At 46.3% G+C, this 25,104-nt stretch overlaps 1 protein-coding gene across 2 annotated transcripts in view; it reads right to left on the bottom strand.

Moving 5' to 3' along the window:
- LOC138566221 (phosphatidylinositol 4,5-bisphosphate 3-kinase catalytic subunit gamma isoform-like) overlaps positions 1–25,104 on the bottom strand; it is a 152,188-nt gene that overhangs the window by 99,589 nt on the left and 27,495 nt on the right. For both annotated transcript variants that reach the window (XM_069643280.1, XM_069643279.1), the window contains 3 exons: positions 21,770–21,835; positions 7,869–8,094; positions 1,727–1,821 (listed from right to left, as the gene is read on the bottom strand). In XM_069643280.1, coding sequence (XP_069499381.1) covers positions 1,727–1,821; positions 7,869–8,094; positions 21,770–21,835 — 387 coding nt within the window. The remainder of the gene's footprint in view (positions 1–1,726; positions 1,822–7,868; positions 8,095–21,769; positions 21,836–25,104) is intronic.

Here is a 25,104-nt window from a genome sequence, read left to right as displayed (position 1 = left end):
GGAGGTCAAACAGGGGCTTGGTGAAAATGCCACCAGGGTACTCTGGATTGAAAACAATCGGGCCAAATCCTGTTGGCCAAAATCCCACTGTCGGTCTGGCACCTAGAATGAAGTGATCTGCCGTTGGCCAGGAGCTTCTGGAAGGCTACTGATGCTTTTCTGTAGTGTGCATATGTAGTAACTAATGGAATGCTGTGGTTGGTTGGAACCTGGAGACCCTCCATGGTACAGAGGTGACAGATAGAGAGGACTTCTACATGGGAGCCTGGTCTACAAGGATGCATTCCCCTATTTTCCTACCCAACCATCTTTTCCTTGTGTACCTACGGTCTCCGCCTGGTTCCTGCCTGCTGTCTCCTGTGCCCGCACACATCACTTTCCATAGAAAGTGTTCCCTCGGGGGAGCCCAATCACAGGATTCCTACAGTTAATTTTGGAAAAGGGGTTGGAGGGAAGGAACCAGGCCCGGCATTTCAAACACCAAGACTGCACATAGCACAAAAGGGCTGACTGGGAAAAGGCCAGCTACCTCAGGGTTCGGCGCGTTGTATAAATAAATAAATAAATAAATAAATAAATGAGTACACTTCACTGCAACTTTAAATATAAAACCCTCACATCTCTGAGATTCCAAACAGCCAATGGAAAGAGTGTCAGCTTCTGTGCGCCTCTCTGGGGTGGGTGATGTTTCATAACCTCTTCAGTTTTTTGGGACAGCTAAAGAAGTGCTTTGACCTCAATGTGCCTCACTCACTCACTCACTCACTCACTCACACTTATCTTGTAAGGGCCTCTTGTCTGTAAACCGAGCCCTCTAACTTAACCCTTCAAGCCCTGCCTCTCAGAAGGGGCGAGGTCGCGTTTCCAACATGGCGGCTACGGACTGGCAGCAAGGAGACTTCTAGAAGGTACATTGTACACATTCAACATAGCGTAAACAAATAATGATGTTGTATACAGCGCTTCAAGCCAGGCACCTCCAGTTTCTAGCCGCTGCAATAACAGGTGTTACTATTTCCTAGGGGCAAGTATAAAACTCGTAAGAAAAAAAAAAAAAAAAAAAAAAACTTACCCTGACTTGTGATTTGAACTTGGAAGTGCAGAACGCTTTTCCCGTGTAATGGGTGGGTGCGTGAAAGTGTGCGTGTGCACGTGTGTGTTTGCATATGCGCGTGGGTGCGTGCGTGTGTGCGTGAGAATGGCACGCGTTTTGCAGGATGGGTTCACTCAGCTCATCTCCTTAATGTTATTTCATGTGTTGTTTTTTAATGAAATAGACTTGAAACACGTAAAATAGGACGTGTGGGTCACAGGAGTGTGGGAACTCAACCCCTAACCAGAAGGACTAGAAATTTCCCTTTAAAAATATAATGTTTATTTAGTTCTTGGGATGAGTTTGTGGCGAGATTTACTCGAGTGGTGTCTTGGGGTTTTCCCATATGAATTCCTTGGACACCCCAAGAGAGGCTATGAAAGGCTGGTAGGCAGTGGCAGTCCTACAATAGGAAGGAATCGCTGTCCGGGGAGGGCGCTCCCCCTAATATAACACTTTGCCTATGGCACCATACGTCCATGCCCTGTGTAGGCAAGAAGCGCGTGGCATAGATTCATCACGTTGAAGGTGTGTCGCGTGAGAGTAATTAAAGACGCCTAACAGCTGCATGTAGTCGGATCATTAACAGCTCTGGGGAACCACAAGAGAACGAACCTCTTAAGCGTGCCTTACCAGAATTTCTCCCGCTTGAATCCGGGGGTCAAAGGGCACCTGGAAGTTTTTGGGTAGGTCTGCAGCCTGCAGCATTTCTTGGAGCTGGGTGGAGGCTGAGGGAAATCAAAGCATAGGATGGATTATCAGCAGTGTCTCAGCAGGGCAAAAGCAAGGAAGCTCGAATCAGATGCAGGTGCGAGCAATGGGGTCATTATGCAGGAAGCAGTCTCACGAGAATACCTTGTTCTCTTTACTACCGGACATCAGCCGGGCCTTGGATTGGCTCATGTAAAAAGGTAGGATAGGACTGGCCTTGAGGGCAATAGGGCAATGCTGAAAGGCTGGCCCATCTGCTAAGTAAGGACCACTTTTCTGGGGCAATGTGGATCGCTTTTCTGGGACAAAGGGGCCTCCTTTCTTGAGATAATCACTGAGCAGCTTGTAGTGTTGAGCAATGTTATTGACCAATAGACATTAAAAGTCACTACCGGCTACACCCAACGCATATAGTGAAGGGTGATTTGCAATTATGCGACCTTTTTTTATTGGTGCTGAAAGCCCATTTTTGGTCCCATTCCAACCCTGTGCACATGTTTATGCAGCGAGAGCTTCGCTCGCTCACAGGTCTCAGCGGCGAGCACTGAACCCCCTCAGCTGGCGTGCTCCTCTATATTCATGTCTCCAATTACATCCTTGTACCAAGATGATTTTATGAGACACAACAATCATAGTGCGGTAAGTAAACAACGTGAGTGGGAAAATCCAGTGTGATGTGTGTAAAACAAGACAAAGGGCACATGCAACAAAGGCAACAACGGGTCTAGATTTGAGTTCACACTATTTTTGCGAGCATGTGAAGCCAGTGCTGATGACTACTGTGCTAAAGCGATGGCCAGTATGTTTCATTTATATAAAGCGCATTGAGGTCATACAAATGGGAAAGAGTGCTATATAAATAACCAAATAAAATACAATATGTATTTTCATTTCTATATGTATTGGTGCAAACTTAGCTTCAGGCAGCAACAAAGAGCGACACATTGGTAGTCTCTACAGACATACATTAGATGGTCACCGGTGAATGGCCCGTACAAGACAGAATGTTATACTGGCATACCATGTAGGGTTGCAGGGAATAGTGAGCACGAGCTTACCCAGGGCGTTATAAGCAGATTAGTGCTCTCACTGTAGCTCTCTGTGCCCCTGCATTAGTTTGCTACCTTTCACTCACTCTCTCTTTTCGCTCCCCTTCTCTCTTTGTCTAACTCAGTCTCTGTCTCTCTATCACTCCCTGTGGCCGAGAATCCCCATGTAAAGTGTACTTTTACTAGAGCCACCCCAGTTGTTGCTGACAGCAGCGCGACCAGAGGAAAATCACAGATGTCTTGAAGGCGGGGGGGGGGGTTAAGGGGGGTGTTATTGTATGCTTAAAACTAGGAGGAGGGCAACATTGGCAGAGGCAGCTCTCAAAGTGGGGAATGGATTTAAATTTGGAGCCAAGCATTGTGTTTGCCCTGCGCATAGCGCCATCTCACTGATGGCTTGTTATCCGTTTGAGTTGGGTAACAGGATCACTTAAAGGCTCTGCAATGTGTGGTTGGCTATTGACGAACCTGGGGAGCATGCCGCATGGTCTACATTTTTATTTCCTATTCTTGTTAATTATTGGTGTTTGTGCATACTGTAACGCGTGTGTGGCTTTAGCAGCACAACCAACCAATCAGTGGCCTGCAGGCCAAATGAAACATTGCCTTAGTGCTCAGAAAAGAAAACAGATCATTGGTTTGAATCGGTGCAAGACCATTGTAACAAAGAAAGGACATTTTGACAGACACAAAGGCATGTGTTCTCATCAAAAGAATCCATTGATAGCTAGCTCGGGGCAACGTGAGGATAGCTCAGGGGCAACGTGCTCACCTAGGAAGCAAGATAACACAGAGCAACACAGGTTCGATCCCCAGGATTAGAAACCTCAGGCTATTATGCACGTTATAAATAACCTATCATATCATATTTAATTGTGCTAACATTGCAGGTTGGTCTGATTCAAATGTTGCAATGCACATGCTTGATGATCACATGCAGGATATATTCTGGTCATGATAGGAATGTTACACTTGTGTTACTGAGCAAAGCACATGATCATGGAATGATCGTTTCCAGTATTTATTGTAGTGCATAATAGGAATGTTATCAAAATCTAAAATAACCAAACAAAATATTTTCCGAGGGAAGGAGATCATTCCAGGATGAACAGTTTGCAACACTCCTTTTGGACTCTGTCAAAATACCCACACGAGAAAGGGGGAGGAGACAGAAAGCAGCAATGAGGGTTTCTGGCTGCTTTGCATAAAATCAAAGAGCATTTTGGGAAGATAAGAATAGCCACAGATCTTTATATTTCACAATATATCTTTGATAAGAGGCTTGCATTCTTGAATCACGAAGTACATAATTGACACAGGAATTGGTCCTCACTCACCAGAATATAGAAGTGTTGGTAACAATAATACACATATGCTTGTTTGGACAGCCTTGAGATTGGGAGGGTAAAATGGTGATCATGTTCTCTTACCATATGTTGAGAGTCTGAGTTCCGGGGCTGAGCCCCATGATCCTCACTTCTTACCCTGCTAGTGCCTATTTAAAAGAGCCCCCAAGTCTCCATGGAGCCCCTACACCCCCGCTATAGTAAGTGCAAGCAAATACATACATTCCTCACTGGGTTCTATAAAGGTGTGACCTGCTGGACAGGCAGCAGCATTGTTTTCATTTGTAATTAATTTCTTTATTTTAAACATCAATAACACAAAGGCAAGATTGAGTATCAATAATACATTGAAAACAGAATCCCTGGAAGAAGCAGAACCAGAGTAACACAAATTACCATAAGTAGGATAACCATGTGGTGGCGATATACGATAGGTTATTTATAACGTGCTTAATACCCAGAGGTTTCTAAGCGCGGACCCGGGGATCGAACCTGTGGTGCTCGGGGTCGTCCTGCTTCCAAGGCGAGCGCGTTGTCCTTGACCTAGCCTCCCGATACAAAAGGAACAGATCATGTATCATGAAAACACACAGATAATCAACGCAGCAGGACATCGCTGCAATAACAGCAGGGCAAGACATTCCATAAAATGAATCATTACAAAGCACATAGTCTGTAGGCACATTAGCCCTACACATTCAGGAGCAGTCCCCAAATGTCACTGAGTCTCCCCTCTATGCCTGAAAAGGGCCCTCTCGTACTTGGGCAAAGTCAACCAGTCCTCCTCCCAATCACCAACACAGAGGGAATTGGAGGATTTCCACCAACGCAAACTGGCAACTTCGTAGCAGCCGGCATGGCGACGTCCTCAAGAATCAAAAGGAAAGCCCTTCTAGGAATGGTTCACCCCTTACCAAAAATTCTCTAGACTTGTTGCCAAACCAGAGGGGTTGGCTCAACGTACCCCATGTCTGCTCACATTTCCAACCTTGATCACGCCCCAGAAGGCGTCTCTTAAACATTAATTATGCGGTCCAATACGTCCTGAAGACTAGTTTGGTCTGAGAGGCCCTCAGATCCTAAGCCATACTTCTCAGGCGGACATAAATACAGCGTGTTTGCCAACAGCAAGGGCTGATGTGCTGTCCATACATTGTTGCTCGCTGTTTATTGGTAACTGTTGCCTGCAACTCTAGTAATGCAAGCGGCTAAGGGGCAGCGCGCGGAACTAGACACTACTGCTAGGGGCGACTGCCCTATTGGCTTCAAGTCAACCCTGTGTTCCGCCCTGCACCTTCATCGCAGACCACCCATGCAATAATGATTCCTGTCCTCATGTTATCACTCAGCCTGCTTCTGCTGTTCTGGCCGGGCACGCCTGCGCTTGCACTGGTCGGGCATGTCATTAGTGGGGCCGCGCATGAGGTTGCGCTACGTGGTCGTGCTAAGACTGGACGGGCCTTTAGGGACCTCTGAAGATTTCTTGGTAGGCCTGTGCCCCATGGGCCTATTTGTGTAATAACCCATTTTATTTCCACATGTTCTCATGGGATATGGGTTGGGCTGGCTGAAAATATGTAATATGGGGCCACTTTGATCATTATTTTTGGTACCCACTCCACCCCTGGGTCGATCTCTATCTGTGCCTTGAACTGAGTTCCTCACACACCTACCATGCTGCACTGCCATGCGTAGGGCCATTTTGGAGTGCCATGATTGGCCAGGCCACCCAGGGTCTCATTTGATTGGGTCCAAGGGCTGCATGGAAGAGGGCGGGACCCTCTGCCTGTCTCCAAGGAGTTTGTAAAAGCAACTTTTAACAGCGGTGCTCCATCCATCCGAGTGCTGATGGAGGAAGGGGGACTAACAGTGGACTGGGCCTGTGTTCATGTGTACCGTGCTGTTACTCTCCGGCAGCGTGTCGGTGAGAAATACAGCACACGTAACCTATACATAAGGTATGTACTATATATAAATATTTCTGCGATATATATGAGGTTTTGGCTCACATATAGGCACTATCTGCCTTCATGGACTCCCTGCAGCCAATGCTTCCATGCCACCCTGTGTCCCTCAAAGGTTGAGAGGTACACCATAGCCCGTTTCTCTGCCAAGATTGGGGCAATTTCCAAACCTGTGAAAAATACCCCTGAATTATTATTATTGTCATTAATATTAGCACCCTGCGTGGGAGAGCCAGCCAATCAAGTGGCTAGGAATGTGGGCTGAAACCAGCGATCTCAGTCCATGAGCTCGGTTTGGTCAGGGCCCGGGGCGTTAACACCCATTCCTGCCCTTGGAATGGGAGGTTAACGCCATATTATTACCAGCTCAAGCTCATATTGGAATCCCTCTTCATATTCCAGAGGCAATTAAGAGCCCAGTTGTTCAGATAACCCATTCAGCCTTCTTTTCGTCCTTAAGCACATTCTTGCTCACAATTCTATGAACATCTGCGCCCAGATGCAGTGCCCTCTGCCACAGCAAGTTCAACCACAAATGAACTTAAAGCGATCAAATCATTACTGGGCTATTTATTGAGCTCGGACCTGACTTCGGGAAGCAAGGGAGCGCTTTACCAGCTATAGGAGGAAGGACACAGTGAGGGAAGCAGAGATACAAGGGATCGGAGGAGGAGGGGAAACAATGAGGATGTGGAGGAAACGTGGGTTACTGACAACAAGGGATCTACAATCAATCAAAGGGAGGAAACAGGGAGAGAGGAAGCAGATTGAGGAAACGGGGGAAAACAGGGGGTGGAAACAGGGGGGAGCAGGGAGTGGAAACAGGGGGGCGGAAGCAGGGGGTGGAGGAGGAAGCAGGGGGCGGAAACAGGGAGAGAGGAAGCAGGGGGCGGAAATGGGGGGTGGGGAGGCAGATCGCCCACTCTAAGGTTAGGTGGGAAGGGGATGGAGTGTGGACGGTGGAGCATTAACTTGGTGCAAACACCTCTGTGTGATGAAAGCACAGCACACAGATATCACTTTTTGATGTGTATAGGTTACAGAGCGCATGGAGGAGGGTGTCAGAGAAGCAGAGCTCAGTGACGATGAAAGTCAGGGGTGCAGGTGAGCCTCTCACACAGCACGAGTGTCCACTTCAGCCTCAGCCCGCTGCAAGCCAGGCTCATTTCCATGTTCATAAAAAACAACGATCCAGGGCGGACCTGCGCTACTTTTTCATGTGAACGTAAATGAAGCGGGACAGCTACGTCACTGCTTTTCACCATCAGTAATGGTAGTCATGGTCGGAAATATGTTCCAGTGCCAAGCCCGGGAGAGCACCGGCAACCACCAGCACAAATTAAGCGCTTGAAAGGTCTCACTCGCTTGGGCCTGTGGCGTGACCAGACTCTTGTGACTGGGGTGGGCCAGGTGGAGCACTGCCATATGCAGAGGTGGCATGAAGTACAAGCACACACACACAGAATGATCATAGTTTAGGATGATGGAATGGCACCTGGGGGTGGCCAATCAGATTCCAGGGCTAGCACGTGCCACGCCAGGCCACTCCCTGGACACGCCACTGCCTATGTAGCAGGATTTGGCTCAATAGCTTTAACAGTTTTATACACTTTTATCGAAATTCTAGAAATGAAAATGCATTGTAATTATTCTAAGATGAGCAATGACATACCCTCTGCATTTGAGACTATTGTGTGATACGCACCATCAGCCGGGATGTCACCCCTCTCCGGTAAGACCTTTTTGATGTCTGTGGCCACTCGGTGCAGTTTCTCCACCAACTGCACCTGCTTCTGGAATCCCTCGAGTATGGAGCGCCGGCACCCCCTCAAGTACGCTTCAAGGATGACGGCAAAGCGATCGCGGTAGCACGGCGAGCCGCTGATTTCACTCCGCAGGTACCAGAAGAAGAAGTGCCCAAGCCGCTTACTCTAGAGAAGATCCACAGACAAGGTTAGAGCAGGGGCATGCACAGGGTAGTGCCTCAGTGGGCAAGCCCCCCGCCCCCAAAATCTGCAAATGCTCACTCAGCAGCACTGTGTCTACATTTACAGGTGTTAATGTCACTGCGGTGGGCTTCAGGCCCCCCTTGTTAGACAATCCTGGCTACGCCTCTGGGCTAGAGCAAGCACAATACATGGCTTCCTGTACTGTGTTTGGGTGTGTTGTGTTATCGAGTGTTAGGCTTTGTTACTGAGTGTGTCATGTCATAGAGCGTCAGGATTAATTGGGTTATATTTCTTGCAGCTTTTTTGCCGATTTCTTTTGCCAAAAAAATGCATCGAATGTCATTTTTGGGGGGGGGTTCCCCCAAACACCCCAGCCCCTTTTATTTATTTCCTATACCCCACCCTACCCTACCCCTTATATGCCCTTACCACCCTTCCATATTTTGAATAGATTTTTTGGCAAAAACTGTTCGCCAAAAAGTGCTGCGAAAAAAAACAGGCGATGGATGAACGTCGTACCGATTAATTGTAGAGTATGTTAAGTTATGGTACCTTACTATGTCAACTACAGTATCAGCTGGCATGGAATGGATTTATATATTTATTTATTTGGTCATTTTATAGTGCCACTTACAAAAACACACCACTTCTTTGTGCTTGGAAGAGGCGAGGGCAGGAGGAAAAGGAGGAAAATTGAGACATGATGGCAGGCCGCAGCATATCCTCTGAACTCAATGTTACTGCCTGGGCCGTTATGCCAGGCTAGTAAGTGAGCTATGTTACGTGATGAGTCACAGTATGCTACAAGATATGTAATATGGCATGTTAGTTTATGCTACGAGGAGGGTTACGTTGCATGCAATGTTATGTTATGCTGCACTGTGGATAACGGTGCGTGCTTTGCTAGATGGGTTATTATGCTGAAATGAATGTTGTCTCTGTGTGGCACTGTACCCTTGTGTTGTGCAGTGGCACCTTATCTTATGCCACGTGCACAGCTATGCTGTGTTATGATGCAAGGTGAGCGGTCTCATGCAGTAGGCTTTATTGTGGTACAGGGTATGATAGCTAATATATGGGGTACTGTACCCCCTTACCGTACTTTATTAGGGTATTGCAAGTCAATGAGGAGTTCCGTGACCAAATAGAGGAACTGTTCTTATAGCCACACTGAGGTGGCTTGCAATATTCTTTTTATAGAAATAGACCAGAACAAGACCGAGCTGCAAGACACTTCTAGACTCGGCACTGAACAGTATTACAGAACCTGCCAAAGCCTCACACACTTTTTTGCAGCTGTCCAAACTGTTATATATGTCCTGCAATGTACATGTTTGATAGGGTGAGTATTGTGACCAATAAAAACTGCAGAGCCCAACTTCCATTATTCACTCAAAAGGATTTCTCACTGAATCTCTATAAGATCTAGTCAAATAGAAAATTGTGGACATTCTTATGTTCCCATAATGCTCTTTGCTTTCAGGCAAATTGCCAGGGTTGGGTTCTATGAAGAGATATTGTATTGCGTGATCTAGCCTGCAGTCACGTCCCTCGGCCCTGCCCCAATCCTCCCTGCTGCTCCGACCCTCCAAGGATAAGAGGGATCCCCCAGTAAATTCTTTCCATTTCCAGCACTGGTAGGGGGTATTTTTAAGCCTTAACTACCCGTTCCAAGGCCTGGAACCGGTGTAACGACCCGGCAGCCCAAGTTAAGGGCCCAAGCCAAGTGAGGGCAAATAACGAGTTCACCGGGCTGTTACCCCCGTTTCAGCCCTTGGAACAGCAAATTAAGGCTATTAGCAACCCGGAGTGCTAAAAAGAAAAAAGTATTTTCCTTCGTTCTACGGACCGCCGCATGCGTCACCTTGAACGGCAGAAAATACTTTTCCAAGATGGATGCCGTGGTAAGGGAAGGTGGGGCTCCGTACGTAGCCCATTTTCCCTTTCATTGGTGGGCAGCGGGAGCTGGGGAGAAGGAGCAGCTTCGGCGGCACCACTCTCTGCCACAGAAATAAGGTGTGGGGTGGAAGGGTGAAACAAAACACACAAAAAAGAGATGGAGGGTTGGGGCGGAGATGGTGGCGTGTCAACGCGGGCATTCACCGGCGGATTAAGCCCATGAAGCTCTTGTTCCTAGCCACCTGATTGGCTGGCTTCCCCTGCCAGGGTGATAATAAGAAAACAATGCCCAGACTTTTATACAGATATTGCAGGCTGCCGTGTTGGTATTAGGTTTTAAGATATGTTGTTACAAGGTATGTTATGGAATGCTGTAAGGTGAGTTATGGTCTATGGTATGTTACATTACAAATTATGTTATATGCGTTAGCATGCTAAATTATACAATGTTTACTTTTTTATATGGTATGTTATATAATGCTAAAAGGGAGTTAAGTTACCTGGTATGTTATATTAGGATACATACAAGGAGAGCTATGTTATTGGTGTGTCATATTATACTTCGTGATACGTTATACGCAATGCTATGCTATGTGAGACAATGGGCCTCATTACACGGAATGCGGTAATGGTTAACGGCCACCGTTAATGGTAACGGTGACCGTTAACCATTACCGCCTTACTACGAGGTCCCTTAGCGGGTTGGTGCTTTGACGCCTGCTTTTTGCAGGCGTTAAAAACCAACCCACTAAGGGACCTCGGAGCTAATTACGGCACCGCAAAATTGCGGTGCCGTAATTAGCGCCTTCCCCATTCCCATAGAGCCCTATGGGGCAGAAATGGGAATGGGGAAGGGCAATGGCGGAAGGGGGATTTACCGCCCCACTAACCTTGGAATGGGGCGGTAAATCCCCTTTCCGCCAAGGCGGTGCCGGTATTTTACCGGCATGAGCCATGACGCTAATAGTGCCATGGCTCACCGCCTACCGTGTAATGAGGCCCTATGTGTTATATCATTTCTAAAAAAAAAAGGTGTGTAATGACATGATGTGTTATGCTACAAGGCATGACATGTTACTTAGAATGCCATTTGATGCAACAAGGTATTTTATGTTGCATGGTCTGTAGTGTTATTCTAAACTGTATGCTATGTTACATGGCAGCCTACATGTGTTTTGCAGTATATGCTATATCATGATAAGGTGTATGGCGTGTTATGGCAGGATTTATGGCATTGCATAGAAGGGTAATTTGTGCTGCACGTTTATAGGATGTAATATGTTAGGGTGTGAAATGTCACATGGTGCTACATGGTATATTACTTAAAGCTCCTAGAAAATAAAATTCAAATGCCCTCCGTGCCAGCAGCAAGGTGCGATACATTCCTGACTGCCCTTAGGTATGGTAGGTAACACTGATGGTCACTGTCAGAACTGCAGATCAGGAGAGGTGGGCAAGATGTGAACAGTGGCGAGATGTGTATGCAAGCAGCAGTGAGAAGAAGACGAGCACCACCATACCCAGGTAGCCGGAAAACAGTAAGCTGCTGAAATGGAGGAGAGTCAGCAGCAGAGATGGAGGAGAGTCAGTGGCAGAGATGGAGGACAGTCAGCTGCTGAGATGGAGGAGACTATGGAGGAGAGTCAGTGGCAGAGATGGAGGAGAGTCAGTGGCAGAGATGGAGGAGAGTCAGTTGCATGATGGAGGAGAGTCAGCGGCTGAGATGGAGGAGAGTCAGCGGCAGAGATGGAGGAGAGTCAGTGGCTGAGATGGAGGAGAGTCAGTGGCAGAGATGGAGGAGAGTCAGTTGCGTGATGGAGGAGAGTCAGCGGCTGAGATGGAGGAGAGTCAGTGGCAGAGATGGAGGAGAGTCAGTGGCAGATATGGAGGAGAGTCAGTGGCAGAGATGGAGAGTCAGTGGCAGAGATGGAGAGTCAGTGGCAGAGATGGAGGAGAGTCAGTGGCAGAGATGGAGGAGAGTCAGTGGCTGAGAGGGAGGAGAGTCAGTGGCAGAGATGGAGGAGAGTCAGTGGCAGAGATGGAGGAGAGTCAGTTGCGTGATGGAGGAGAGTCAGTGGCTGAGATGGAGGAGAGTCAGAGGAACTCATTGTATGGAGAATTGCTGCATGCTAGAACATTCGGGCAATGTTCCTAGAGCCCACAGAGGAACTCACTGAAAGGAGAAATGGTGCATGCTAGAACATTCGGGCAATGTTCCTAGGGCCCACAGAGGAACTAATTGAAAGGAGAAATGCTGCATGCTAGAACATTCGGGCAATGTTCCTAGGGCCCACAGAGGAACTAATTGAAAGGAGAAATGCTGCATGTTAGAACATTCGGGCAATGCTCCTAGAGCCCACAGAGGAACTAATTGAAAGGAGAAATGCTGCATGCTAGAACATTCGGGCAATGTTCCTAGAGCCCACATAGGAACTCATTGAAAGGAGAAATGCTGCATGCTAGAACATTCGGGAAATGCTCCTAGAGCCCACAGAGGAACTCATTGAAAGGAGAAATGCTGCATGCTAGAACATTCGGGCAATGTTCCTAGAGCCCACATAGGAACTCATTGAAAGGAGAAATGCTGCATGCTAGAACATTCGGGAAATGTTCCTAGAGCCCACAGAGGAACTCATTGAAAGGAGAAATGCTGCATGCTAGAACATTCGGGCAATGTTCCTAGAGCCCACATAGGAACTCATTGAAAGGAGAAATGCTGCATGCTAGAACATTCAGGCAATGTTCCTAGGGCCCACAGAGGAACTCATTGAAAGGAGAAATGCTGCATATTGGAAATGAAAGGCCAGGTTCCTAAAGACAAATGGGACTGGAAGGAGATAAGTTGCATGCCGGAACTTGAATCCATAGTTCCCAAATCCATTGGCTAATTGGAAGACTGGCCCCAAGGGTTAGCAAGATTTAAAGGAAAAGAGCACTGTGATGATGGAACAAAGTGAGTTCTGCACACCTGGATAACATGTCCACCTAATAAACCTGTAGAACTAATTATGGTCTCACGTTCTAATGTTAATGTGAAGGATTGCCATCTGGCAAAGGTGTAGAAGCCTTGGCACTTTTGATTTTTATAATAATAAAATGATGCAGGTAATTCTATCTCAGGAAGGGTGGCCTGAAAACCTGGCCTCCCTTTCAGCGCACTCAATGCCAAAAGCATAGCTCACACCTGTGTCCTTCAGAATCAGTTTCCTGATCTGCAGTGCCTGCTCTCCAGTGGAACAGAGCAGCTTTAGTGAGCACAGGTACCCTTTTGACAGCTCCACTGACAGCCAAGTCAGTTCAGCACAGGGGCTGCATTTAAGACATGCACCTTTGTTCCCAAACCACATAACTATGAGACTCACTATACCGGTGGCAGTTTCAAACTTTAAATATAACCCATACCTTAGTTGAAGGTATGGTGGCTAGTATCTTTCATATTTGTCAAAGCCACATCAAATGTATATCATACATGAGTCATCGCTGTGAGCCCAGCCCACCTTGGTAGGGTTATGTGTATTCTGCTCAGACAGCTTGACCCTGCCATTTGCAGTGCAGGGGCTTGAATCGCTGAGCCTCTTCTTTTGATCCTTTGTGAGATGTGGTAACACCTCTCTCCAGCAGGACAGCTTCCCAGCAGCAGCTATCCTGGGAAACAGAAGTGAAAGGGTGCATTCTATACAAAAGGAGGAACCTCATGCCCGCGTGCTGCATATCAAAAGGGTCTTAAATGCTATTGCCAAGGGAAGTGGGCATACTTAGTGTAGGCAGCTCAGAGTAGCCGGAGGAAGATTCCACCATCTTGTTTCTCACTAGAGCGCTCTTCCTTTCTGTTCCCTACACTTCTAGTAACACAAATCACTTTGGTTCTGTGATATCAGAAGGCAAAGACCACTTGCCTCAAGAACAGGGCTTGACCCCTTAACACAGGCTTCCATTTGTTCAATAACTTGTGGATTTATGTCTTTAAAAGAAGGGGTCTCCCAATCCTTCCAGGACCTCTGTTGTGAGAGTTGAATTCTGCCAGTGAGGTGTCCAACGCAGAGGCAAGCCCTGCTCCCTACCCATCCCCAGGGCATATTGAGGGTGACTGTTGCTGGAGCAAGGCCTTCATCTCTGCCAGTCACACTGCTGCCCAGGGCATCACCATGTTAAAGGTGTGGTGAAGGTGTGTGACCGCCCCCCCAGGCTTCGGAACCCAGGAACAATGACTACACTTGTTCCTGAGGCACCGGAGTCAGACTCACAGCACCCAAGAGCCAAGACAGCCAGGTTGCTTGTGTGTTTACAATCAAACTGCTGCAAGCAGTGATTCAAGCCTGTTCTACCCCATCAAATCCACAGGACCCTCCAGAGCCGGATTTGGCACTCGACCAATCTTTGTGTTACCGTATCACATGCCTGAACCCGTTTGCCGCTGCACTGTGTCATCTGAGCGCCTGGTTGTCTCAGCTCCAACTTGAAGCTCACCTTGTCCCCGCCATGTCCAACCACCTTTCAAACCGCCAGCATCTTGGTTTCTGTTCTTCATCAACAGTCAAACCGAACCGTGATCATTGAACGCCACACCGAGCCACCTGACTCAAACTGTGCATCCAGTCACCAGCATCGTTGCCATCAAACCGAGTATTGAACCGACCCAGGTGACCCTTACAATCTGCACTAAACTACATAGTTTAAGGTATTTTATTTCATAAATAGCCAACTTAAGTTTTGGCTGCTGGTGCCAATGGTTTTCCTTACCTTAAACTATGTCCTATATTTGCACAATGCGATCAAATGTTTAGATAGGTCGCCATGTTTTCTCTCTAAGCAATACTGTATAATATGGACTAATGGACCTATGTTGCTTGCACTAAATCAGAATCTAGAGACGTGTCAATGGCTCATATAATATTTCTCCATGAGAATGAGAATTTTGGGTCCTTTTCTGTACACTATGGGGATCGGTCCACTAAAGGGGATTTGAGTTTCTGCCTGCCTGTTAGTCTGGGGATAGAACAGTCTGTGTGACTGTTAATGAGCCAGTTGTCTGAAATATTTGATATATTTCTATGAATTGACAGCACATTTATTCATGAAAATAACTCCATGACTATTTTTCTAAAAGTGTTTGACATTTCATGATGTGGTTTCCTCTTCACAGTCGCAATTTGTTTTGTTTGTCAAATGACATTGGGTTCCTGTTTGATGTACCTGCAATATCTGCAGCCCTTTGAAACCCATACACAGATTTACTCATACACAGGGTCGCCCACTTTATATGTGTTTGGAGCCCACTTCTTCGAAGGCTGCTTTGAGGCGCAGCAAACTTCAGCTCGACCCAAGCTCAAAATCCAGTCCCTGTCTGAAACAACACAACCATCAAATTCCAGACTGGCCTGCTTTGAACGGAACAAACAGTACGGAGAATCCTGGTTCAATGATGTCGAATATTATTGACTGATAACTGCCCCCTTGGACCATCCTTCGGCCCCGCCCGACCTAGAGACTAGTTAAGGCACCTTTAATCTCGTTCTCACACCAGAAAATATCCTTTACAAACATTGCGGTTCTTTATTGCCTCCCTCCCCTTTTTTCCTTACCCAGAGTGCTGCATCTTTCGATCTTTGCATATTCTGTGTTCTTTCCATGGGAGTGGGTTTTGTGAAGTGTGTTTTCTATCTAGTTATTATTGCAGTTGTGTTTAGTTAAAGTGAATATATTTTAAAGGAACTTGATTGGACATTCTGTTTATTTTGGACTGTCATACGTTGCTGTTTGGGTTGCTGATGGATCACATTTGCTCCGCTCGGCCCACACTACCGCAAAAGACAAAGGTGTATGTTTTACCACCATAATTGGGACTGCTCTTGTTTTGCAGAGCTGTGAGGGCTGAGTATGCCATGCACCCTTATACTCCTACGCCACAGTGGCCATTTTAACACAGTCAAGAAATCGCCGCATGATATAAACTGAAAACAATGTCTTACAGTGCCTAGCTCTATTTTGTCCTGAAATAAATACAGAAAGGAATCTAAAATTGTCAAAACAGTTGTATAAAAGTGGAAAGTTACTTGTGCTTCGTTTACCACCACATGATATGGTGTACAGGTTACTTCTTTCTTGGATAGCATTCAAAACAAGCCAAATGATTTAATTTAGAAAAGACTGCCCCACGAAGCAATTTAGTATGCATCGTTTTGTGTGATAGGTAATGACTTTTTTTTTTCAATAATCATTAACTTTAGCAACTCGAGATGCCTCAGTAATTTTTCTTCCTCAAAACTAGGAAATCACAACAAGAAAGAGTTCTTTATGAGTTCCCCTCCCAGCGTGGGCCAACCAAAATGCATCTCCCAGCAGGAGTGGGAGGGATAAAGAAAAGCTGTGGCAAGATTTCAATGGACTTAGCACATAGACCTCAAGGGCAGGGGCTGGTCACAGTAAATAAAGTCCCGCAGTATCCCTTTAAGAGACGTTCTACTTCTAGAGGAACCATCGAAAACACTAGCTCTTCTTTTGGCAAAATAGGGCTCCTGTGGTTTTAGCAGGGACTCCATCTCCCAAGAGAACGTCCTTCAAGATCGCTGGAACCCTGGGTATGGCCACATTAGGGCTACTGGAGAAGGCGTGGTCACTGACTCTGTTCATAGAGCGATAGAGATTGGGAGTCGCTTGAGGCAGAGCAATCTATGACCGGGTATAGCAGTGCAAGGTCTGGCAGGCACACGTGTGCACACGCAACCTCGCATTGGGAATCCTCTCATCTTGGGAGTCGCATGCACTACTGCACAATTACAGATGGACAGTGACGTGTCCAGGAAGTGGCCTGGGCTGGCACATGCTACCACTGGAATTTGATTGGCCACGCCATTATCCTAAACTATGATCATTATGTGTGTGTGTGCGTGTACTTCATGCCACTTGGGCCACCTCAGTTAAAAGAGTCTGGACACACCACTGACAGAGGAGCATGAAGCAGCCCGCTCCACACACAAGCAAATTGGCATTTCAAAATGATGGCCGGCCTACACCAAGACCTGTACCACATCGCTGGAAGGGGGCTGTGGCCAGATAGGGGCAGAAAACCCACAGACTATTATGGTGTATCCATTCCCACTTGGAGAAAAATCAGGCTGAACAGCTGATTTAATTCAATAAAACCTAGGGGGAGTGACCCCCAGGGTTAGTCCTGAGCTGTTATAACAACCAGGGGCTTTACCATAGCAGAGTGGGTGTGTAGAGATGCAGGAGCAGTCTTGGAGAGTACTAGGGTTGAGAAAAGAATGAAGGTGGCTGGAGAGAAGAGGGCAGAGGGCATGCAGAGGAAGTGGCAAAGGAAAAGGAAGTCTAGTGGAAGGAGGAGGTGGAGATTAAAGAGGGGGTGAAGATCAAAGCGGTGAGGAGGGAAGGAGCAACAAGGGGTGTCCAGTCAAAGGTTCAAATCCAAAAGGATCGAATGCCATAGGGTCGAGTCAATAGGACCTAAAACATACTTATTTTATATACACATTTCACATTTTTTTTTAGAATATATATCTTTTGGGGGTTTCCATATAGGAAACAAAAGTGTGTTTACCACAAAAAAGGGGTTTTGCGGGGGACACCCCTAAAAAATTTTTTTTAAAAATGTCGACCCTTTTGTTTTCGGTCCTTTTGATTCGACCCTTTTGTCATTCGATCCTTTTTCATTTCTTTTTCATTTGAACCTTTGACCTGTAACCGAAACAAGGAGGAATATCAGAAAGGGGTTTGTGGCTGGACAGTGAGATAAAGAAGGAAGGGCGGAAGAAGTAAATAAGGATGATGTTGGAGAGATCAGCATGAAGGGAGAAGAGTATTTATTCATATGGGTTGCGAAAGACATCAAGGAAAGAGAGTCGGAGAGTCCTAAGGAGGAAGAGTGGTGAAAAACGAACAGGAGGGAGCTTAGAAGCCAAGAGAAGGTGGTTGAGCGTAATGTCAAGAATGAGGAATATTAAGAAGGAGGTGGAGGAGGGAGAGGAGGAGAGGAGAGATGGCCACAGAGAGATAGTAATAATTTGTGGCGAAAGAACCTGCTTGCTAACAGCCTGGCAAATGGGACCTGAGGAGGGGGAGGCAAAAGCTGAAGGCAGAGTGTAATGGCGGTCAGGGGACTAATAGAAGCCTCCTGGTTTACACGTAAGAGGATCTGGGCCCTGGAAATCCCCTGCCCCAAGAACGGAAAACCCCGCCATAAGACAAAGTTTAACTGGGCCTCATTACGAGTTTGGCGGCAGCCATGGAGCTACTAGCTCCATGGCTGCCGCCAAACCAGGATCCTTTACAGGGTTCCCTGAATGGGGAATTACCGGGCCATTCTGAGTTCGGAGGGCCCGGTAATTCCTCCCTCAGGGAACCCTCAGGGAAGCCAGGCCCGGACCTTCCCCATTCCCATTTGAGCCCCCATAGGGCTCAATGGGAGAGGGAGCTAACAACGGGCCGATTAAGACCGGCCCGTTGTTAGCTCCCTGGTCCCCACACGGGACCCGGTAACGGCACTTTTCCCACACAGGAAACCAACGGCACTTTTCCCACACAGGAAACTACAAGTTTGCATGGGGGTGACTGATTTACCTCCAGCTAAGAGCTGGAGATAAATCACTCCCACTGGCAGAAAACTGCCGGAGTTACCAGCACCGAAAATAAAATGTGCTCCATGGGGGGAATTTTCTGAATATCCGCCACCGGTATTATCGGAGTATTAGGGACTCCTGTAGGACTCCATGGAATGGGGAATTGATGGCATTCCTGCAGAGTGTAATATCCCAGAAATACCGGGCTATCAGGCGACGGAAATGCTAATTCCATTTGGTGGTATCCCGCCAGTACTATCAACGGGATACCACCAACCTCGTAATGATGGCCTAAAACAATGCGATTGCTGTCTGGTGCCAGAGCGGTGCTAACTGTAGGACCCCTCCCTCGTTAGTAGGTGCCACGATGGCCTGCTAGGCACGATTATTGGCACAGGAAACAGGGTGGGCACAAGGCTCTGGGGGACAGGATAGCCACCAGCATCACAAAGAGATCTTTGAAGGCAGTAAATTAAGGATCTCCCAGAACCTCTCTCGCCTCCCCAAAGTCTTGAGTTGAGTAATGTCTTGGGTGCAAGAGATAACGATTAGGGATCATGTATAGTTCTGAAAGATCTTGAGCAGTTCTGCTGCAATAACATGCATACATCGACTCAGGGAAAAACACAGAGAAGTGAGTACGAGGCTCACAGCAACGTATGCGCTCCTCATTGCTTGCTCACTAGAGGATGGGGGATCAGAGGGAGATCCAGGCTCTCGCGAGCTACGTGAATAGTAAAAGGGGAGAAGGTAAGAATTGGCGACATGCCATAATCAGTTATGCCGCTGTGGACTAACAGGAGGGAGGATTAACCAACTAACCAATCACTAACATTTTTAAGTCACTTAAGAGGGTCGAATGCAGTATAAAAGCAGGCAGAAAAAGCAAGGCAGTGAAGGAGTTAAGAAGAAGGGTTGGTGAGATGGTGACAAAGAGGAGAAGACGAGAAGGAGCCTGGAGACCAGACTCCTGAGCTGTACAGATGAGTATTAGGGACACGAGGCCAAGGGCACAATGGATTTTATGGTGTCCAGTCACAGTTTTGAAAAAAACAGGATCGAATGCCCTTTTTTTCAAAACCAAAAGGACCGAAAAAAAGTTTGAATGCTTTTTTTATTTATTCATTTAGATCTTTTTTAGTTTAGTATGCATAAAAAAGTTTTTTTTAAAAAGAAAACATGGGTTGGGGGGACCCCTCCCCTTTAATAAAAAAATGAAAAAAAAAGCATTCAAGACTTTTTTTGCCGCCAATTTTGGTGTCGAAAAAAAGGCATTCGATCCTTTGTATTTCGAACAAGTCACCTACAACCAGATTTTGCATGAGCCAGAAGCTACCTAAGGAATCAAAAAATGCCTGAAAGCCTGCTGGGGGCTGTAGACCAGAGGCAGGCAGGACCTAGAGACACCCAAGTGGGAGAAGCTTCACTAGTGCCTTTAATGTGCTCTACACGAAAGGCAACTTAGGGTGACCCCTGACTGGTAGGTCATTATAACTTCAGTCTGCCCAGGTCCCCTGACAGGGGTAGAAAAATACCTGCTGGCAATTGTTTCTGGGCAACATCCAGGGCCAGGAGGATTCACAAGAGGCATGTCGATCGGTCTACACATTGGAAGCCAAGGAATGCTAACCGTGGTCGTGATACCCGCACACAGGAGTCTACCCAGGAGACGGTAGATCCAAGGAGGTGCGCTGTGGAGCTATACGCAACCTGCGACTATGAGTGACTAGGAAATAGCAGCACGCAAGGTCTGCATCCCTGGAACTGCGCTTCATTCTGGGTAGACATTTGGACTCGTCCTTCTAGGGTAGACATGTGCCTATATTTTGCTACCACTCCATCCAGACACCTCTAGACATGAGGTTTTTCCTTTGGTATGGTCTGGAGAACTCACATAGATCCTGTAGGAAGACATGCACAAAAATATAAGAAGCAGTGACCTTCATTCCATGTGTGTCTGCTGTTCTGTTGTTCCCCAGCATGACACATAAAGCAAGGTGGCATTGAACCCGGGAATTCAGAACCACATGTGGTCCTTCTAATGACGAGGTAGCAGGGCTACTATCACATTTTAGCACCCGGCTGGGGGGGGGTTGTGGAGGCCTCCCATCCAATCAGGAGGCTCAGAACGGTGGCTTTACCACATGGTAAAACCCCCGCTTTGAGCCTCTTCAACAGTGAGAGGCCACCATCTTCCCCACCAGGAATCAGATAAGTGTGCGCATGCTACCTTTACCCTGCTCCCCACACCCCTCAATTTCCACATCTCTCACCCACCTCTTCCTCGCTTATCTTGTGCTCCTGCATCCCTTGCCGGCACCGGAAACACTCAGTATTCCCGGCACATCTCCTTCCTGGCAATGGCCCCCATGAAAGGAGAGAAGGGACTATGTGTAGTTTCCTTCTCCCTGATCTATGGCGGCCATCTTGGTTTGTAGTTTTTTTTTCTTCAAGTTGAGAATCGACAAGCACAACATTTCTCAACTTGAAAATAAAATCTCTTAGTATCCTGGTACAATATGCCGGGATTCTAATAGCAATACAACCCTCCCTGCGGGGCACGGGAGGGGATCATTACCGGGAAAGGTAATGCCCCAGGGATAACGTTAAAGCACTCACTTCGCTTGGGCTTCTAAATTACTCCCCGTGGCATACCTGACCTGGCAATACCCCCTAGCTAGGGATGTACTGCTTATTTTATGATTGCTGAAGACTGCACCGATATAAATCCCTTTGTAGATCAATTTTGTGCAGTCTTCCAAATGTGGGATTATGACCATTTCAGGGGGAGTCACTCGCCGAAACCACTTGGAACCGCTCCGTCATCCGCCCCACTGTTTTTCAATCAGGGGGTTTCACTCAAACATTGCGCTCATAAACCTCCAACACTTCCAGACACACGCAGACATTCATGCGCCCAGACACACACACACACACACACACACACTTACCTTGTACCTGCGAATTACTTCATCCAACATGGCCGAGCCTCACCCCCTGCATGTGCTCGTGTGTGGCAAGGGCTTTGGCTTGGCAGGCTGGCCAGCTTGCGGGCCTAGGTACACTGTCTTTGTTGCCTGTGTTCAATAGAGCAGGAAAATACCTAATACCGTAGCTGGTGGAGGGGAGGTGCTAGCAGGCGGACAGGAAGTGAAACCTTATACATATTATGTTCAGCTTACCTTCAGGGACCGCCGAATGAGAAACCTGGCCAGCGCGCTATCATGGTAGGTTTCAAACTTCAAAGCCTGAAAATATAGCAGAGACATCAGTGTTAAAATACATGTGATTATGAAGGACAGCAACATAACTATTTAAATTACCAAAAACTTTAGGGACATGATTCTGACTCCTCACCATCCTAAAAAGGATCTCTTTAAAATAAGGAGTCCATAAACTTAGAAGTACAAAAAACAAAGTCTAAAATAGCCATGACAAGCATCTAAAATATCAAAGAGTCTAAAACATTACGATTTAGACTTCCTAAATATATAGCAGACACGTTTTTTTAAATAAAAAAGCACCTTTACTTTAGAACTACTTGTGCTGCAAGAAAGTATTGGCCTGTCTCCCTGCGTATATCCTATAATAGCCAATCCTAAATTATTAAGTGTTGAGAGACCTCTTGTTTGGATTTGAGAAGAAGTATATTTTCTAGTAATTCATATTTTTTTAGGATGGTAAAACCAGCCGCATGTATATGGAGGATTGTCGTTGAGTTTGTCAAAACATGTTATTAACATATATTTTTTAAGGGAGAAATCAGAATGAACATGTTCAGACCTTAACTTTATTGTACTGACTCAAAGATATAGCACCTGTTTCATCCAGAGCAAAACCCTGGTCCCAGACTCACCTTCTGGACGGATTCCCTCAGCTAAGTGTTGCACTATTCTATAAACAGATGGCACAGCCAGCTATTTGAAAGTGCTTTAATATTTATTTATCCCTTCTACTATGTTTTATGTTTATGTGGATGATCATTAAATCCGGTGGAGTGTACACCGGCTGCGGTAACTGAAGCGATCGAGGTCTTTCCGCCATATTCTACGGCCCCATATTCAGTGGCTTTCTCTTTCCTTTCGCTCTATTTTCCTCTCCTTCTCGCATTCGCTACCTCTCTATTATATAACTGCAAGCCTTTGGGATAATTGTCTCTACGCTTCTGTTGACTTTATTACAATATCTGTTCCTACATGGTATAAAAAATCCTCTTTTGTCTTGTGAGTTCAACAATTCTAAGCCATCAGTTCACAGTATCTCTCGTCCCAGGGAAGAGAACCTCAGAACTGATATTTGACAGTGAACAGGTTTCAGGAGGCCTTCAAAACTAGGTCACTCGCTTCAAAGGTGTGTAAACCTTTTAAACTCTTACAGCTTATTTTGGGAAGATTGGAACAACATATAGTCTTAACTTGGGTTTCAAGCCTAATAAGCGCAATTGTATTCCTCCTATATGTAAATGTGAAGGTGTTTTTCGGTATTATGTACTTCAGTGAAATGTACTACTCTGTTTTGTTTGTTTTCGGTGAAATGACTGGGTACCGTAAATGTGAAGGTATGTTTTTAAAGCGCTGAAACCCAAATGCATGAGAGTTCTATGGGACAGAATGAAATTAAAATAAACCAACAGCGCACAGTATTCAACAATGCTAAGAAGACAGGTGTAACGAAAAGAGGTGTGTTTTTAGGCCCGGGAACCAAACCCATTTGTTCTTTATTTTGCTGGATCTCAATACCTGTCCCGGTTAGACCTACATGTTGTTTGGGGCCTGGGAAGTGCTTCCGGGTCATGGGAAGTCGTTCCAGGTAATGGGCACTATTCTTCAATGACTTGAAGGGGTCCCGTCAATCATACAGAATTGCTGGATGGAATAAAATGTAAAATAAATGCTGCCATTTTCATCCATATTTTGTATTCCAGTGTCTTCTTATGTGTTTGAGCAAAGGTCTATGCGAGTGTGAACGCTAGGCAGAACACACCACACCATAGACAGTGGCAGCCATTAGGGGTCCCCAAGCCTGGCCAAAGCGTCAGGGGAATCATGTCCTTTTCGGTGCAGTTGGGACAGAAATTACATCACTTGGGACAACCTCATATAAGGGCAGTGGCGTGCCAGGCACGTGGGTGGGGAGGGCAGTTTGCACCCACAGTGACTTAAGCACGTGAATTGCAAACTAGACCCAAAGTAAATATCTATGTCAAGTAAACCTGTAAAGATGTGTACAGTTGCTTAAGTTGTCCGTATCTCAATTTCACCATTTAACCAAAGTGTGTGATCATGGGCAAATCATTGAATCACACTTTATTTTATCTGCAGCTCTGTAAGTGATTCACTTCATAGTTTATGTTAATATATCATACTGTTATAAAGCAAAAGCCTACCGACTATAGATGTTCTCCATAAAAGTGCAATTTAGGTATTTTACACCACAAACTTATTTGCCACTTGGCTTACGTATGGCAAACTATTCTAAAGTCACTTGCATGGTGCCTCCAAGTATCAAAGACTGATGATGCTCATTGCAATGTCCTTTTCTGTGAAGTCACTTCTGTTGGTGCAATCCATATGCACGTTTGGAGGTTTGCATGTATTTTGCCCCAGAGGCCTGGACAGAGCTCTAACAGGTGAGCTTCCTGCATCTGTAACGACCATGCAGTTTCATTTGATTTCTTATGTCTATGTGTTAAAATGCCATCTACCACTAATGTTACCAAAAAAGTTGATTGAATGTGCCCCAAGCCCAGCACTCTCCATCTGCCATTGATGCGATTTGCAGACTCTGCTTTCTAGAACTCTCCCCATTGGTGCTTCTTTCTATTTCTGTATCTTTGAAGTGACTCAAGCCTGGAGAGTGTAACACGTTTGAAATATTGATGTAGAGGAGCAGGTGGATGCTTTCACACTGGTTCCCACCCCCTCACCGCCGCCATATTGGAATAGTAGAATAGCAGTAAATGGGACCCTCTGTATTTGTCCTATACGGCATCGAGTATATGACAGACGCTGTGCACTCAGACAGCCATATTGAATGTAGCCTTGCACTGAAAGTGTGGAAGGATGCTGCATGGAAAGATGTCAGCACGCACCTCTGGACATCATGGAACGTTAAAGTGAAATCTGACGAGGGCAGAGGGATGTCATAAAGAAGATATATAAAGTAATCGTGAATACAAAGAAGATGAAGTAACTTACTGGTCAATTGCTGTAAATACGCAGTAACGCAAGGTAGAAAGGAAACATATAGTGGCTTCCTACAAAGGAACATATTACGTGGTTAGGATGACCACGATAGGAAAATGGACGATGGCTCATGTCGAATTCAACAAAAGCTACCTCGGAGACAGATCAAGGTTGCAGAATCAGGAGAGGCTGGAACGCTCCATGTGCAGAACAACAGAAAATCTATGTTGGCCTAGGACCAAGGATTCTTTTTTAAGGAATAATTGCAGGGCACAAGGGGAGTTGACCAGGATACATTATGAATGAAGCAGACATTCCTCTTAGATTAAAGA

Source organism: Ambystoma mexicanum, chromosome 2p (genome assembly GCF_040938575.1).
Source record: "Ambystoma mexicanum isolate Mex_15411 chromosome 2p, UKY_AmexF1_1, whole genome shotgun sequence".
NCBI classification, from domain to species: domain Eukaryota; kingdom Metazoa; phylum Chordata; class Amphibia; order Caudata; family Ambystomatidae; genus Ambystoma; species Ambystoma mexicanum.
This window is presented reverse-complemented; position numbering and strand designations above follow the sequence as displayed.